A 14,044-nucleotide genomic window follows, 5' to 3' on the forward strand; every position below is an offset into this window, starting at 1 on the left:
TGAAAGACCTTCCATGCTCATAGTTCAAAAAAATTAATATTCTAAAAATAGCCATAATAGTAAAAATGATTCAACTCTATCCAACTCCACTAAAACCTAAAATAATATCTAAAAATTATATAGAGAAAAGAAACATCAATTAAAATTTTGATAAACTGTAAAGTAATGTTGAAGGCATAAGCATATCTCATTTAAACTTATGATACATAGAGTTAGGAAAACAGCATCGTGGTGTTGGAGCAACTGGGAGAAAACTAAATGCACTTTGATCTATGAATGTGGTAAAGTGCAGAAAGTTCTTCCAAGAAGGTGTCTTTCTAGAAGAATTGTACAACCATGGTAAGACAATGACCTTGAAAGCAAGGACAGGATGGGAATGCCCTGTCATTCCCCCAAAATCTCAGTGGGTAATATAAAAGCCTAGGGGAAATATCCTTTGCTCTTTTCATATGACCAGAGATAATAAGAAATAACACCTGGTGTATTTCCTCATTTTCTGTCATTTGCTTAACCTTACTGTGAATGATCTTTCGTATTATACTTGCTTTAATTTTAGAAAAGAGAAGAGCTTTGCATGCACTATGCAGACACAGTCCTTTGTGTTTTCCAACATAAACCTTTTTTTTTCTTTTTCTTTTTCTTTTTCTTTTTCTTTTTTTTTCTTTCTTTCTTTTTTTTTTTTTTTTTTTTTTGGTTTGTGAGACAGGGTTTCTTTGTAGCTTTGGAGTCTGTCCCCTGGAACTAGCACCTTTAACATTTCCTTCTATCTTTAAAGTTTGAGCCTCACGGTCATGGTGGGTCAACACATTGTATAATCAGAAAAATGAGTTAAAAAAAGAGAATAGAGATTAAACACGAAGTCAAAGTCAGACATTTCATCCAGTTGAATTGTCCAAAGCATTAAAAAATAATTACCTGACATTGTTGGTGGTGCTATTTTAATGTGTGGCCTTAACTATTTCAAAAGATAGCAAGATAAATAAAACAAATAACAGAATCCAGATTCACAAAACAGTATGAGAGAAAAGCTTAATAGTTATGTTGAAGACTGAAGAAATATTTGTAAAATTAAAAATATAAGATACAAAAACAACACATGAGATACCAACATAGGACCTACAGAAAAAAAAAAAACCAAACACTTCTCCAAAGAAATATAGGTAGTGTATACCTACATAAAAAAATTTAACATCCTATGTGTTTGAAATGTAAATTCTATTTCTACTGAGGATAACTCTCAGTGTGTCATAGTGACTGTTATCAATAAGTCAAACATCAGATGCTTGGTAGAGGGGGAAATAGATACTCCTATATGCACTGGTATTTGGAATTGGAATGTCAATTAGTTCGTTTAGGTTATTAGCTGATATGTAGTTTACATATTAAAAAGTAAAGACAATTAGCAAATGATCACTGTATTATTACTTCATATGCACATGAAGACTACAGATTTCATACAGTTGAGATGCTGGTGTTATCTATGTGCTAATCAAATAGTGAAAAGTAGACCTAATTTCAGCTCCTAGCTAGAAGGTAAATAAAATCTGGCATCTATCACATGTACTTCTCAGAGATCGGATGGACCAAAGCCTATTGCATATCAGAAAATGAATGCAAATGGGGAATCATCACATTGTGACTACAACATCAAATACTGCATTTTTCTACAATATATAGAATTTAGAAAGAATGATATATGAAACAAGGGAACTATGATCAAGGACAAAGATGACCAATAAGAAGGAGAAGGCAGTACAGGGGAGGGATTTGAAAGCACTAACATGATGAAGTACATTATACAGCAGTGTCAAAAAAACTTTTCATAAAACATTAATTAAGATGTACATTAAATATATGCTAATGTAATTAAATGAAACAAGTAAAAATGGAAAGATAAGTAAAAGGAAAAAAGAGAGAAAGAAGAGGTAAAGAAAGGAAGGCACTGAAAGTATATAAATTCATGAGAGAGGAGAGGGAATAAAAATATAAAAACCTAAGTTTTAGTTTCCCAGTTTCAGAAGTGATGTGCATTATTATTTAAACTTACACGTCTGAACAGTTTTGGAGTACTGCTGTGACACTATACCTCCAATAATGCATGGGCATTGTGAACATTTCTGCACTTTCTCACTGCTGAAATGACTGTAAGACAAAAATGAGTGATACTGATGAAGTAGCTGACATATGACAGAAAAATCAACTTTCCAAAGTAGATAAAATATACTTAATTTATTATTGTCCTATGTAAATTATGAAATTATTTAGCAATGAGTCAATTTAATATGCACACTACATAAAAATATGTGAACATAGATTTAATTGGTGCAGCAGAAAGACAGATTGACCATGCTTTTCCTGACTCAATTATTTTTGAGCTTTAGTTCTGAAACTGTGCCAAGGAATCTTGCTTGGAAATTGGCCCCTGTAGATGACCACATGTTGCATGATGCTCATTGTTATTACATGAAGAACCTGGAATCATAAAGCGGAAAAGCCAGCATCCACTCGCCTGTTTATACCACAACAATTCCTGGGCTTCATTTGGGTCACAGTAGACCAAGAAAATTTTCATTTCACAGAGAACTGCATAAAATTTCTAGGCTTTTCAATTTATCTTCACAATATGAATAATGAATTCAGCTAAAATGTTAAAACAAATACCTAAAGGAAAATAAAAGATTTAGTACAGATGTTTTCTAATGCTTATGTAGATTTATTTCCTACGTTATTTGGAAAAGAAGAAGAGCAGAAAAAATTTTGGGGGCATAGACTCTTATAAGAGGTTTTTGTTTGTTTGCTTACTCCTCACTAATTTTGGCTCACAGTAAGTATTTTTAAAATCAGAATGGATTAGATAAGTTAAAGTGAAATAGATGATTCAATAAAAAAAATCTGTGCATAGTTATCATTTGTTAATTTTATAAGTAACTCAGAATTTTTATGAACACATATGTGTAGATGGTGGAATGAGATTCTATAATAAACAAATATCATCTGATACTGCAGTTATAGAAAACTTTGACTTTGAACTATCAGATACTAGAAACATCCTATTAATATTCCTATTAGAAGTGATTAGTTTTTAATTGGAGAATAATAATCGAAATTATTAAAAAAATAAGGAATTAACAATGTATTAGGTTTGTTTTGCATCTTTGTTTACTATTTATGTAATACTTAAATTGGGTTTAATTAACTCATATAATAAAAATCAGGGACACAAAACCCTAAGTCATATTTATGCTCAAAATCTACTTAAATACATAGACACAATTGTGTTAAATTCTCTTCATTCATTTGAATTTTTGAATTATTTACCTAATATAAAATAAATGGATAGTAAGGAGTACTGTATAGAGGCTAATATTTGTTGTAGCCTAAATGAATTATTTCATAGCAGTACCAGTTCCACCAACATTGCGAAGTATACTAACCAATATGAGCACATAAACAAGTGGTGCTTTATATATCTGTCTCTTTGGGCAGTTAAATTTTATACAACCTCAAACTGCAAAATAATGTTGTTTGAGAGAAAACACAATTATAATAAAGGACTTTTAAATGCATATACACAAACATTTTAAATCACTCAAGTTAAGTATTGTCTTTAATTTCTGCAGATTTTAGAACCATTAACTATGAATGCCTGGAACCACACAAATGAGCCTAACTTCATGCTTATGGGATTGACAGATTCCAAGGAGATCCAGCTTGTCCTCTCTGTGCTCTTTCTCTTTATATACGTGGCCACTGTGCTGGGGAACACAGGCATGATGCTAATCATCCGTCTAGATGTCCAGCTTCACACTCCAATGTATTTCTTCCTCACCCACTTGTCATTCCTTGACCTCATTTACTCAACTGTCATCACACCTAAAACCTTAGAGAACCTGCTGACTTCCAGAAAGAACATTTCCTTCATGGGCTGCTTCAGTCAATTATACCTTTTTGCCCTCTTTGCTGTTACTGAATGCTTCATACTGTCCTCAATGGCCTATGACCGCTATGTAGCTATCTGCAATCCCCTAAACTATCCAGTTATTTTGTCCTCAAGGCGCTGCCATTCTCTCATCTCTGTATCCTACGTTATTGGAGCTATGGACTCCATTAGCACTATTTCTCCCATAATCACCTTGAATTTCTGCAATTCTAAGGTAATCCATCATTTCTTTTGTGATGCATTCCCAATTTTAGCCCTGTCCTGCAGTGATACCCAAGATGCTGAGGTCAACATATTCATTTTAGCTGGAGCTACTCTACTGGTTTCCCTTTCCATTATTTTCTTATCATATGTGTCTATTCTCTCTACGATTTTGAAGATAAATTCCTCTTCAGGTAAGCACAAAGCCTTTTCCACTTGTGCCTCCCATCTCCTAGGAGTCACTGTCTCTTATGGAACTATGAGTTTTTCTTATTTGAAGCCAAGCAAGTCCTACTCTCTGGGAAAGGATCAAGTAGCTTCTGTTTTCTATACAACTGTGATCCCCATGCTGAACCCACTCATTTATAGTCTCAGAAACAAAGAAGTGAAAAGTGCTGTCAGGAGACTTATGAAAAAGAGAGAGGGCTCCCAGAAATTTAAATAACAATGTTTGTATACATTTAAACACTTCTCTCTTTTTTTTTTTTTGTACTGATCACATCACTTGTTTGCTTTGTTTTGGTTTTTGTTTGCTGGTTTGTTTTTGTTTTTCAAGGCAGTGTAGCCCTGGCTGTCCTGGAACTCACTCTGTAGACCAGGATGGTCTCAGACTCACAAACATCCTCCTGCCTCTGCTTTCCAAGAGCTATGATTAAATATGTGATCCACCACTACTTGAATATCGATTATTTCTTTACCATCTCTCTCTTCATGAAACTATGTTCTTTGTTTCCTTTCTGTATTTGTGTAGAGCTTCCTTTTCATGACCAAAGTTTGGGATTTCTCAGTACAGGACTTCAAAAACCTGTGTCAATTGAAAATCAAGAAATGCATATGAAACCCATGCTTTGAATATTTGAGATTATCCATAAAAATGGCATGCAACTGAGAAAATATTTTAAATTCTTAAGCTTATATATTATTTAATATGTTATTAAATGTGAGATATCTGACTTAGAGAACATTAGACTGACACATTAACATTTTCAAAAGTGATTCTCTTTGTAATATGAATGATTTTTTCTTATTGTTGTTATCGCTAGTGAGTGACCTTTTAAGTCTCATTTTCCTCATTTGAATAAAATAAAAAATGTTTAAAAGTCAATGTGATAACAAAAGGAATATAACATATTCATGAAAATGAAATTCTCTGCTTATTATAATTTAAAAACATTGCTAAATTATATTTGTTGTTGATTTGAAGAATATTTACAGATACTTAACCACATTACAGTTAATCAAAATATACAAATAGCCAGAAATAAAGTCAATGGTTATGAAATTTGTTTTTGATTTAAATAATTGAAACAAAATTAAAATAGTATATTGTAATATTGGTGACAATATGGAAATTGTTAATGGTTATTAAGTAAAAGAAGCACTAAATAAATATTAACATATTTTTCACATTTTTATCAATCAGTAACTTGATTGTACTTTTGTATAGTGTAACATTACAAATGCATGTCATTTTCTCTATATTCTTTATAACTTCCTTTATTCACTGAAAAGTCAAATATTTCACTATCTTTGTGAATATAAGTTGTGCATTAAATGTATTCTCAGTGTGTGGGCAAGATCTTACTTACTGTTAGAGTTCATATCCTATATACACATCAAGTCAAGAGTTCCAGGTACAGAATAACCCCTATGTGTGCAGCTGCTAAACTTTAAAAAGTCAGATCATTTGCAATATTGAAAGAATCTTTTCACTGACTTTTATTTTATTAATTTACAATTGTAAAATGTTTAAAATAAATCATTTAAATTAAATGATTGACAGAGGTTTAATGTATTAGAGAAGATAATACTCTAAGGTATTTTATTGACTATAAATTTGTATTTTGCTCTAATCAAAAACATTTTCAGGAAGAGGATTACATTTATTTTCAGAAGTAAATGTGTATATAATACTATTTCTTTTTTAATGTGTATTTCATTAAGCATTCTTTTAGAAAATGTAGTACCACTTTCTTAGTGTTATAGTTACAGTTATATAAATATAAATTATACATTTATTTATTACATTTCTAAAATAGTTTATCTACTTATTTAAGACTACTTCTTTCCTACATATATATATATATATACTTGTATATATATTATTATGATTATTTCTACAAACCTAAGCTTTCCAGTTCGTTCAGATACTAGATATTTTCCAATTTTATCTCGTTCAAAGACTGACATTGGAGTATATCAATAATCCACGACAATTGTCTTATTTTTCTTCCAGTGACTGAGTTCTCTGTAATTTATAATTTTGTTACTCCTATTTGTTTATTTTTGTTGTAAATAAAACAGTTAAATAAATGTTCACAATTAGTATTTTCTAGTTTGTTTTTCTTTGATTTTGAATATGCTTCATTCTGTATACTTTCCTCATTTTCTGTCATATTTTGTTGCTGGTATTTAAAATAAATATATTTTTAAGCCAGTGAGTAATTTACAATGAGTGCTCATCTGTGAAAAGGACATCAGCATTGCACACACAGTATTTTGACTGTATTAGCCCCTGCTATCATTGTGACATCCATGACACGAAGAAATACCAGTGTTTGTTTCATATTACTCTAGTCAATCCTCCAGCTGCCTGTCTTCTTCAGTGTTACCTGAAACTTGTAAGGGGGTGATATTGATGTCTAATTATGACTGAGTGCTCATCTGTCATGTATTCTCAGCACTTTGTACTGTTAAGAATCTCCTCATTAACTGCTACCCATAGAAATGAGGAGCTTCTCTGAAGTAAGCTGTGAGATGCACTCACACACACCTAGAAGGCAGTTGTCCAACCATATTTTCCTTGTCTTGTCTATTTCTATGTCTAGGAACCTTGCGTCTCTTGTATTGGCAACTGTAGTCAAAATCTGTCACTTTGTAGACTGTCAAAATTGCAAACAATATTTTATTTTAAGTGAGATGTCATACCTACTTTACATTAACATTTATATAGTATGATTACCAACTAAAGCTATATTCAACATGAAATATTTTATGTCTACTTTTCAATTTAATTATTATTTCTTTATATATTATATCCTTTGTATTGTGTTGCATACCTTAGTCAATGCTATAAGAATAATCACATGCATAGCAAATTGAGGTTTAAATTTGGGAATTTTGTATCTTGAGTCTTATCTCATGTTTCATGAGTCAGAAAAAAGCTTGGAGGATGTAGCAACAAGAATAATAATTTCTTAGTTTATGATGCTAATATGAAAGGTTTTAAAACTATAGCTCAAACTTAATGTATAAATAGAATCATATTATATGAAATCACCAGTTTATTTTTTTTTGACAATGCCTGTTTCTCACAAAAGCTTGGATTCAAAGCACATTCATCAACAGTCAGATATACAATAATCTCTAATATGACCCCTAATATAACATAGACCTGTTTCTCTTTTTCAAATATTTGTGCTCCATTTTCTTCCAATATAAAATTGATAAATATATATTTTTCTCTTTTTTTCTCTATAGGTAATTGGACATTGAATCTTAGACATGTGGCAAATTCTCTGACTTTGTCCCATGTACCTAAACTTTTTTATTCTTTTATTTTGAGCCAAAAATTATAGGCAATTGTCTCAACTTTACTTGAGATTTCATTCCCCTCATCTTATTTTCTTAGAAACTGAATATTTTTCCAGAATTAAGAGGCTGAACACTTACTGCCTTTTTCTTTTTTTTCAATTTTGTATGTTTTGCCTACATGTGTATATATTACACTTCAGTAGCTTCCTCCATGTCTATGGGATTCCCCATGTTATTGAAGTTATGAATGGTTATGCGCTGCCAGCTGTATAATGAGAGCACATATAACACTCTGCAAGAGCAGTTCTTAACCTCTGAACTATATTTAGTCCCAATACTTGGAATAAGAAATTCCTTTTTCTTGTCTACTGTGTCTTATGACTTACTTAAGACCTAGAATAATTCTTACAGAATGGTCTATAGAATGAATAAAACAACTGTCAAAAGGAATGTCTGTTTTTTCCTTCATTCTATGCGTAAAATAGGAGACTGAAGCCATAAAAGCTAGGTTTTAATCTTGAAGCCAGTATTAAGAGAGTTACATGGGAAAATTTAATTTTGTGTACTGTTTTCTTTAGTAAGTAGTGATACCAAATATATTTCTTGGAATGCTTATAAGACCTACATGAAATGATATATGCAACTGACTCTGATCAATATCTAGTAGAGTACATATATGTGTGGATTATTATCACAAAGGAGGAATGTTTGTTTTGGCTACATTAGTTTTTATATATTTGAAAATATAATTGGGAAGTTAGTTCAGCTAGAGAAAAGCAATATTGTTTTATAGAGCATTTTATGTAACATGAGTACTTATATGCCTTTCTTTATATTTTATGAAGAATGTACAGGAGAATATTTGTGAATGGACTAATAATTATGATCAAATGAGGACAAGGCAAGGAAGGGCATATCACAATGTCCATGTGCTCAGAAATTTCTATTGCTTCTCTTTATAGGAGCACATTTCCTGAGAAGAAAATAAAACAATCCTGAAATTCAGAAGATGCACTTTCATAAGATCAAAAAGTAGAACAAACCTTTTAATTAATTTTTAAACAATCTTCTTTTAATTTGTATAACAAACCCAGTTACCTCTCCCTCCCTGCTTACTCTTCTTCCCTACACCCCCTACCCATTCCTCAGAGAGTGTGAGGTCTTCAACTGGGGGTCAACAAAATCTGTCACATCACTCGAGGCAGGAACATTCTTTATGGTCATCTTGTACACAGGAATTATCTGCATTCAACTGATATTTCTAGTTCTTGTTTTGTTTTGATAGGTGAGAGCTTTCAAAATATGACACTCAGTAAGACAGAAATTTACAGTTCTGTGGTTATATAAGAGAAATCCATAAATGAGCATTTGAGGGGAGTAGACAATTCACAAAAGAAGTTCAATTGACTTAAGAGCACACACACATATTTTTAACATCAGGAGCAAAATGCATAGAAAATCAATATTGAGAATCAATCTTATTCATGGAAAATGACTGTGACATGAAATGTCAGTGAAAGCAGGGAAGGTTGAAGTCCAATACTAATACATGTGTGTGTGTGTGTGTGTGTGTGTGTGTGTGTGAATGTGTGTATGTGTGTGTGTGTGTGTTTATGAACTATACATCACTGAATCCATGTTAGGGTTTTTTATGTTGGTTCCTCAAAAGAAAATAGAAGTTCCTTATAATACAACTATAATAGACATACACACACATTTACATATTACTAAAGAAAGTAAAGACACTGTACTTTAGAGATAATCATATTCATATAACAAATCAAAATAACCAAAGGTTAGAAGAGCCCTAGATATCATCAACAGAGGAATAAAGAAAAATTGTCTCATATACAAAACTTAGTATTCTTAGTAAATTTGATGAACAAATACTATAGGTTTGGTGCGGGAGAATTGTCTGTATTCTGTCAACCATGTTTTAAATAAATGCTGATTGGCCAGGCAGGAAGTATAGGCGGGAAAATCAGACAGAAAGTAGAGGTGATGCAACGAGAACAGGAGAATTCTGGGAAGGAGGAAGTTTATTCCTCCCAGTCCTGCGCAGATCACCAAGGAAACAGGATGTGACCTGCCAGCTGAAAAAAGTACCAAGGCATATGGCTAAAATAGATCAGAATAATGGGTTAATATAAGTCATAAGAGCTAATAAGAAGCCTGAGCTAATGGGCCAATCAATAAATTATGGTGACCTCTGTGTGATTTTCTTTAGGGCTAAACAGCTGTGGGGTACCAGGTGGGACAGAAATCCCAACAAGAAAGACCCCCATGTTACATTGGTTATTGAAAAATTGGTAGAAATAGAGAACATTATGTTAAGTGAAATTAAGCAGACTAGGAACAAATTCATATGTTTTCACTTACATGTGAAATATGAAAACAAACTGATTTGAATTGTCAAAAGTTATTATTTGGAAAGAGAAATATATCATTCAGGTTGAGGAATGAGGTTGTGATAGAGAAGAAGAGAGTTACTATTATTAAAATAAAATATACCACTGTAAAATACTGATGAACTAAGTAAAAACTAGTTCTAAAGGAAAGGAAAAATTTCCATTTCCTATGTAGTGGCAGAAAAAGAAATTATAATGTAATAGCAAAATAATTCAAGAGAGGAGTAAGGATAAAGACAAGATAGATAGAGATCAAATAACCCTTTCTCAAGGTGAGTGGATGAACTCAGTACCTTCTGGAGTAAAATTTATGCAGAAAGTCAATCTTAACTAATACTCAACTCTCATTTTCTTCACTACTTTTAATTTGAGTTAGTTTGTATTAGAATTTCACACATAAGTCCTCTATCTATTCCAGGATTCCCTTTCCCCTCTTTGATTCTTTCTGTGTCTATAACTGGTCTCAAGTATTTTTTTAATTACTTTATGGCTTATATGGCTTACTGAGTCTCTTCAGTATTTGTTTTATGCGCATGCCCCTAGAACTGGCCACTTGGATATCTTATTAGTTAGCTCAGACAACTTATCAGTTAGCTAACAAGAAAGAAAGCCTATTTCCTGCTCTCAGAGCCTGTAACTTTTCATCTATTGTGGAGAACATATGTAAGTGATCTGTTTGTCACAGTTTGTATGTTGTTCTAAAGTCTGCAGATTATCTTATCTCATCATTATCAACTAATATTCTTCTTATAAATTATATTGAACTCAAATATTTTGATCAAGTGTATGATTCCTGTTAAAGTAACTTCATTCACCACACAAATAAACTATATTCTAAAATTCTGAAATATTCATTCTTTCTGAAGAAACCTCAGGAAAAGTAATTTCAGAATTAAGTGAATCAAGATAAATAATAATCTATTCTTCTCTCTCACTGTGAAAGACGGTCAGATAGGGTCTTAGTTCAGTTAGAGCTAGTGTACAGAGGTTCCCACTCTTAACTCAGAAGCTACTTCCGATTAACAACTGCTCACAAAAAGAAAATAAGTTTTTTCAACAGTGTCTCAAATGTTAAACAAACCACACTTAAATGCAGAGCCCATTCTTATCAAACCTCCTTAGCGATCAGGGAAACCCTAATCAAAACAACATAGAGATACCATCTTATACCTGTCAGAATAGCTAAACTCAAAAACACCAATGATAGCCTATGCTGGAGAAGATGTGGAGTGAGAGGAACACTCATTCATTGTTGGTGGGAATGCAAACTTGTGCAGCCACTGTGGAAATCAGTGTGGCGGTTTCTCAGGAAACTGGGAGTCAACCTACCTCAGGACCCAGCATTTCCACTCTTGGGAATATCCCCTAGAGATGCCCTATCATACTACAAAAGCATTTGTTCAACTATGTTCATAGCAGCACTATTTGTAATAGCCAGAACATGGAAACAACCTAGGTGCCCCTCAATAGAAGAGTGGTTAAAGAAGGTGTGGAACATATACACATTAGAGTTTTACTCAGCGGTAAAAAACAATGACAACTTGAATTTTGCATACAAATGGATGGAAATCAAAAACGCTTTACTGAGTGAGGTAACCCAGTACCAAAAATAGGAATATGGTATGTACTCACTCATAAGTGGATTCTAGCCATAATTAAAGGTCTTTGAGCCTATAATTCGTGATCCTAGAGAAGCTAAATAAGAAAGTGAACCTGAAGAAAATCGTATTGTTATCCTCCTGGATATTGGAAGTAGACAAGATTGCCAGGCAAACTTGGGGGCAGAGGGGGGTTGGGGGGAGGATGTAAGGGGAGTTGGGTAGAGAGAAGGGAGAAGGGGAGGATTCGGGATAGTTTGGGGGAATGGAATCGGTGGGATGGAGGAAGGATGGATATGGGAGCAGGGAAGTAAATATCTCAACTAAGGGAGCCATTTTAGGGTTAGTAAGAGACTTGGTTCTAGAGGGATTCCCAGGTCCAAGGAGAGATCCCCAGATTGTTTCCTGGGCAGCAGTAAAGAGGGTGCATGAACTGGCCTCGTCCCATAACCATACTGATGAATATTTTGCATACCACCATAGAACCTTCATCTGGCGATAGATGGAGATAGAGACAAAGTTCCACTTTGGAGCACTGGACTTAGCTCCCTAGGTCCAAATGAGGAGCAGAAGGAGAGAAAACATGAGCAAAGAAGTGTGAGGCCCTGTCTTCCCTGTTCCTTGAGGCAAAGCACAGGATGCAGGAAATGTTTAAGCTAACCAGCTAAGCTTCCTGCTAAGTTTCCTGCTTGCTTCTGCTGTAGCCTGGTATATTAGCCCAGGGGCTCTATATCACTTTAAAATGGTAATTTCTCAACCTGCCTGGAAGAGCCCAGACACCAAGGTTCATCTTACCTGTCTGACACTGCCTTGCACCCTAGACCACCTGCCTGTGGAGAAGCTCTCACAGGTGCCAGTTTCCCCAGCCCCCTCTGGGTGGGAGGAGTTTTTCTTTACTGGGGCAAAAGGGTATATTAACCGCAGATTAAGCTGAATAAATTGGGCATTCTCTTCTTGAGTATGACTCGAACTCTCTGTTTCTGTGTCATGTGTGTCTTGTGTTTTAACCCCTAGGACAATATAGAACTCGTGGGAGGTGGGTGGTGATGTTGACCCCATGGCGTGGAGCGACCCCCACAAGGAAGTCAGGATCACAATGGGTACGTCCACCCACTGAGATGGTGGGACTGATCTAATGGGAGCTCACCAAGGCCAGCTGGACTGGGAGCAATGGAGCATGTGATCAAAATGGACACTCGGAACGTGGCTGGCAATGAAGGCTGACTGAGAAGCCAAGGACAATGGCATTGAGATTTAATTCTACTGCATGGACTAACTTTGTGGGAGCCTAGTTTGTTTGAATGTTCACCTTTAAAGACCTGTATGTATGAGGGAGGACCTTGGACTTCCCACAGGGCAAGGAACCCTGACTGTTCTTAAGACTAGAGAGGGAGGGGGAGGGGGGAAGGGGTGGGAAGGGGAAGGCGGGGAGGGGGAGGGGGGAAGGGGGAAGAGGGAGGGGGAAGGAAAAGGGAGGTGGGGAAGAGGTGGAAATTTTAAAATAAATAAATAGAAAACATATTGTTATCTATGAATCCTTTTTTTAATCATGTAGACTAAATTGTAATTATTTCAGCCTCTGCAAATCTCATCATCCATCCAGTCTTAGGAAAGTACTATTGACATATGTCATGGAATTCCAAATAATGTTTTGTACTATTGTCTCTTCCGGGGCTTCTTTGCTATCTCAAAACTTCCTTGATGTTTTCTTGTCACTTGAATTTTTTTCTAGGTAAACACACACACACACCAGAGATAGATAGATGATATAGATAGATAGATAGATAGATAGATAGATAGATAGATAGACAGATAGATAGATAGATGATAGATATATATTCTTGTAAATATATACATGTATAAATATATGTGTATACATATATATGTATGTATTTTTTCTGTTTCTCTTTCTACTAAGTTGGTTAATATATTTAGTTTGTAGTGGTTCACACTGTCTTTGATCTTATAGTTTTGTCATATAGTTTGAGAACAAGTATTGTGATAATGTCACAACTGTTTTCTGGGAGAACATTTTTGTATTATTCAGAAAGAGACTTTGGTGCTCCATTTGAATTTAATACTGTTTTATTATAGTCTGTGAAGAATGTCATTAAAAGTTTGATGGTGATTGCATTGTGAGAATAGACCTTTAAGTAGTGTGTCCATCTCCACAATATTAAACACCAGTATCTTCTTTTTAATTTAATGTAAGTGGCATATATGAATATACCGTCATATGAACATTTTCTCCTAGACCACTTAGTATATAAATAGTCTATGTTCATTAACTCCCATTATTATCTATTTTTTCATAGTTCTATAAACAGTAAACTATCTTCAATATTGTTTTGTGGGATTCCAAC

General features: G+C 33.9%; 1 protein-coding gene across 1 annotated transcript; it reads left to right on the plus strand.

Annotated features, from left to right (window-relative positions):
- Nucleotides 1-3,626: 3,626 nt before the first annotated feature.
- Nucleotides 3,627-4,586, plus strand: LOC148122496 (olfactory receptor 8H1-like). Its single transcript, XM_087903838.1, has one exon. It carries the CDS (start codon nt 3,639-3,641, stop codon nt 4,584-4,586), a length of 948 nt encoding a protein of 315 aa, XP_087759964.1. The 5' UTR covers nt 3,627-3,638.
- Nucleotides 4,587-14,044: the final 9,458 nt, after the last annotated feature.

Source organism: Myodes glareolus, chromosome 3, assembly GCF_982192425.1.
Source record: "Myodes glareolus chromosome 3, mMyoGla1.1, whole genome shotgun sequence".
In the NCBI taxonomy this organism is placed as follows: domain Eukaryota; kingdom Metazoa; phylum Chordata; class Mammalia; order Rodentia; family Cricetidae; genus Myodes; species Myodes glareolus.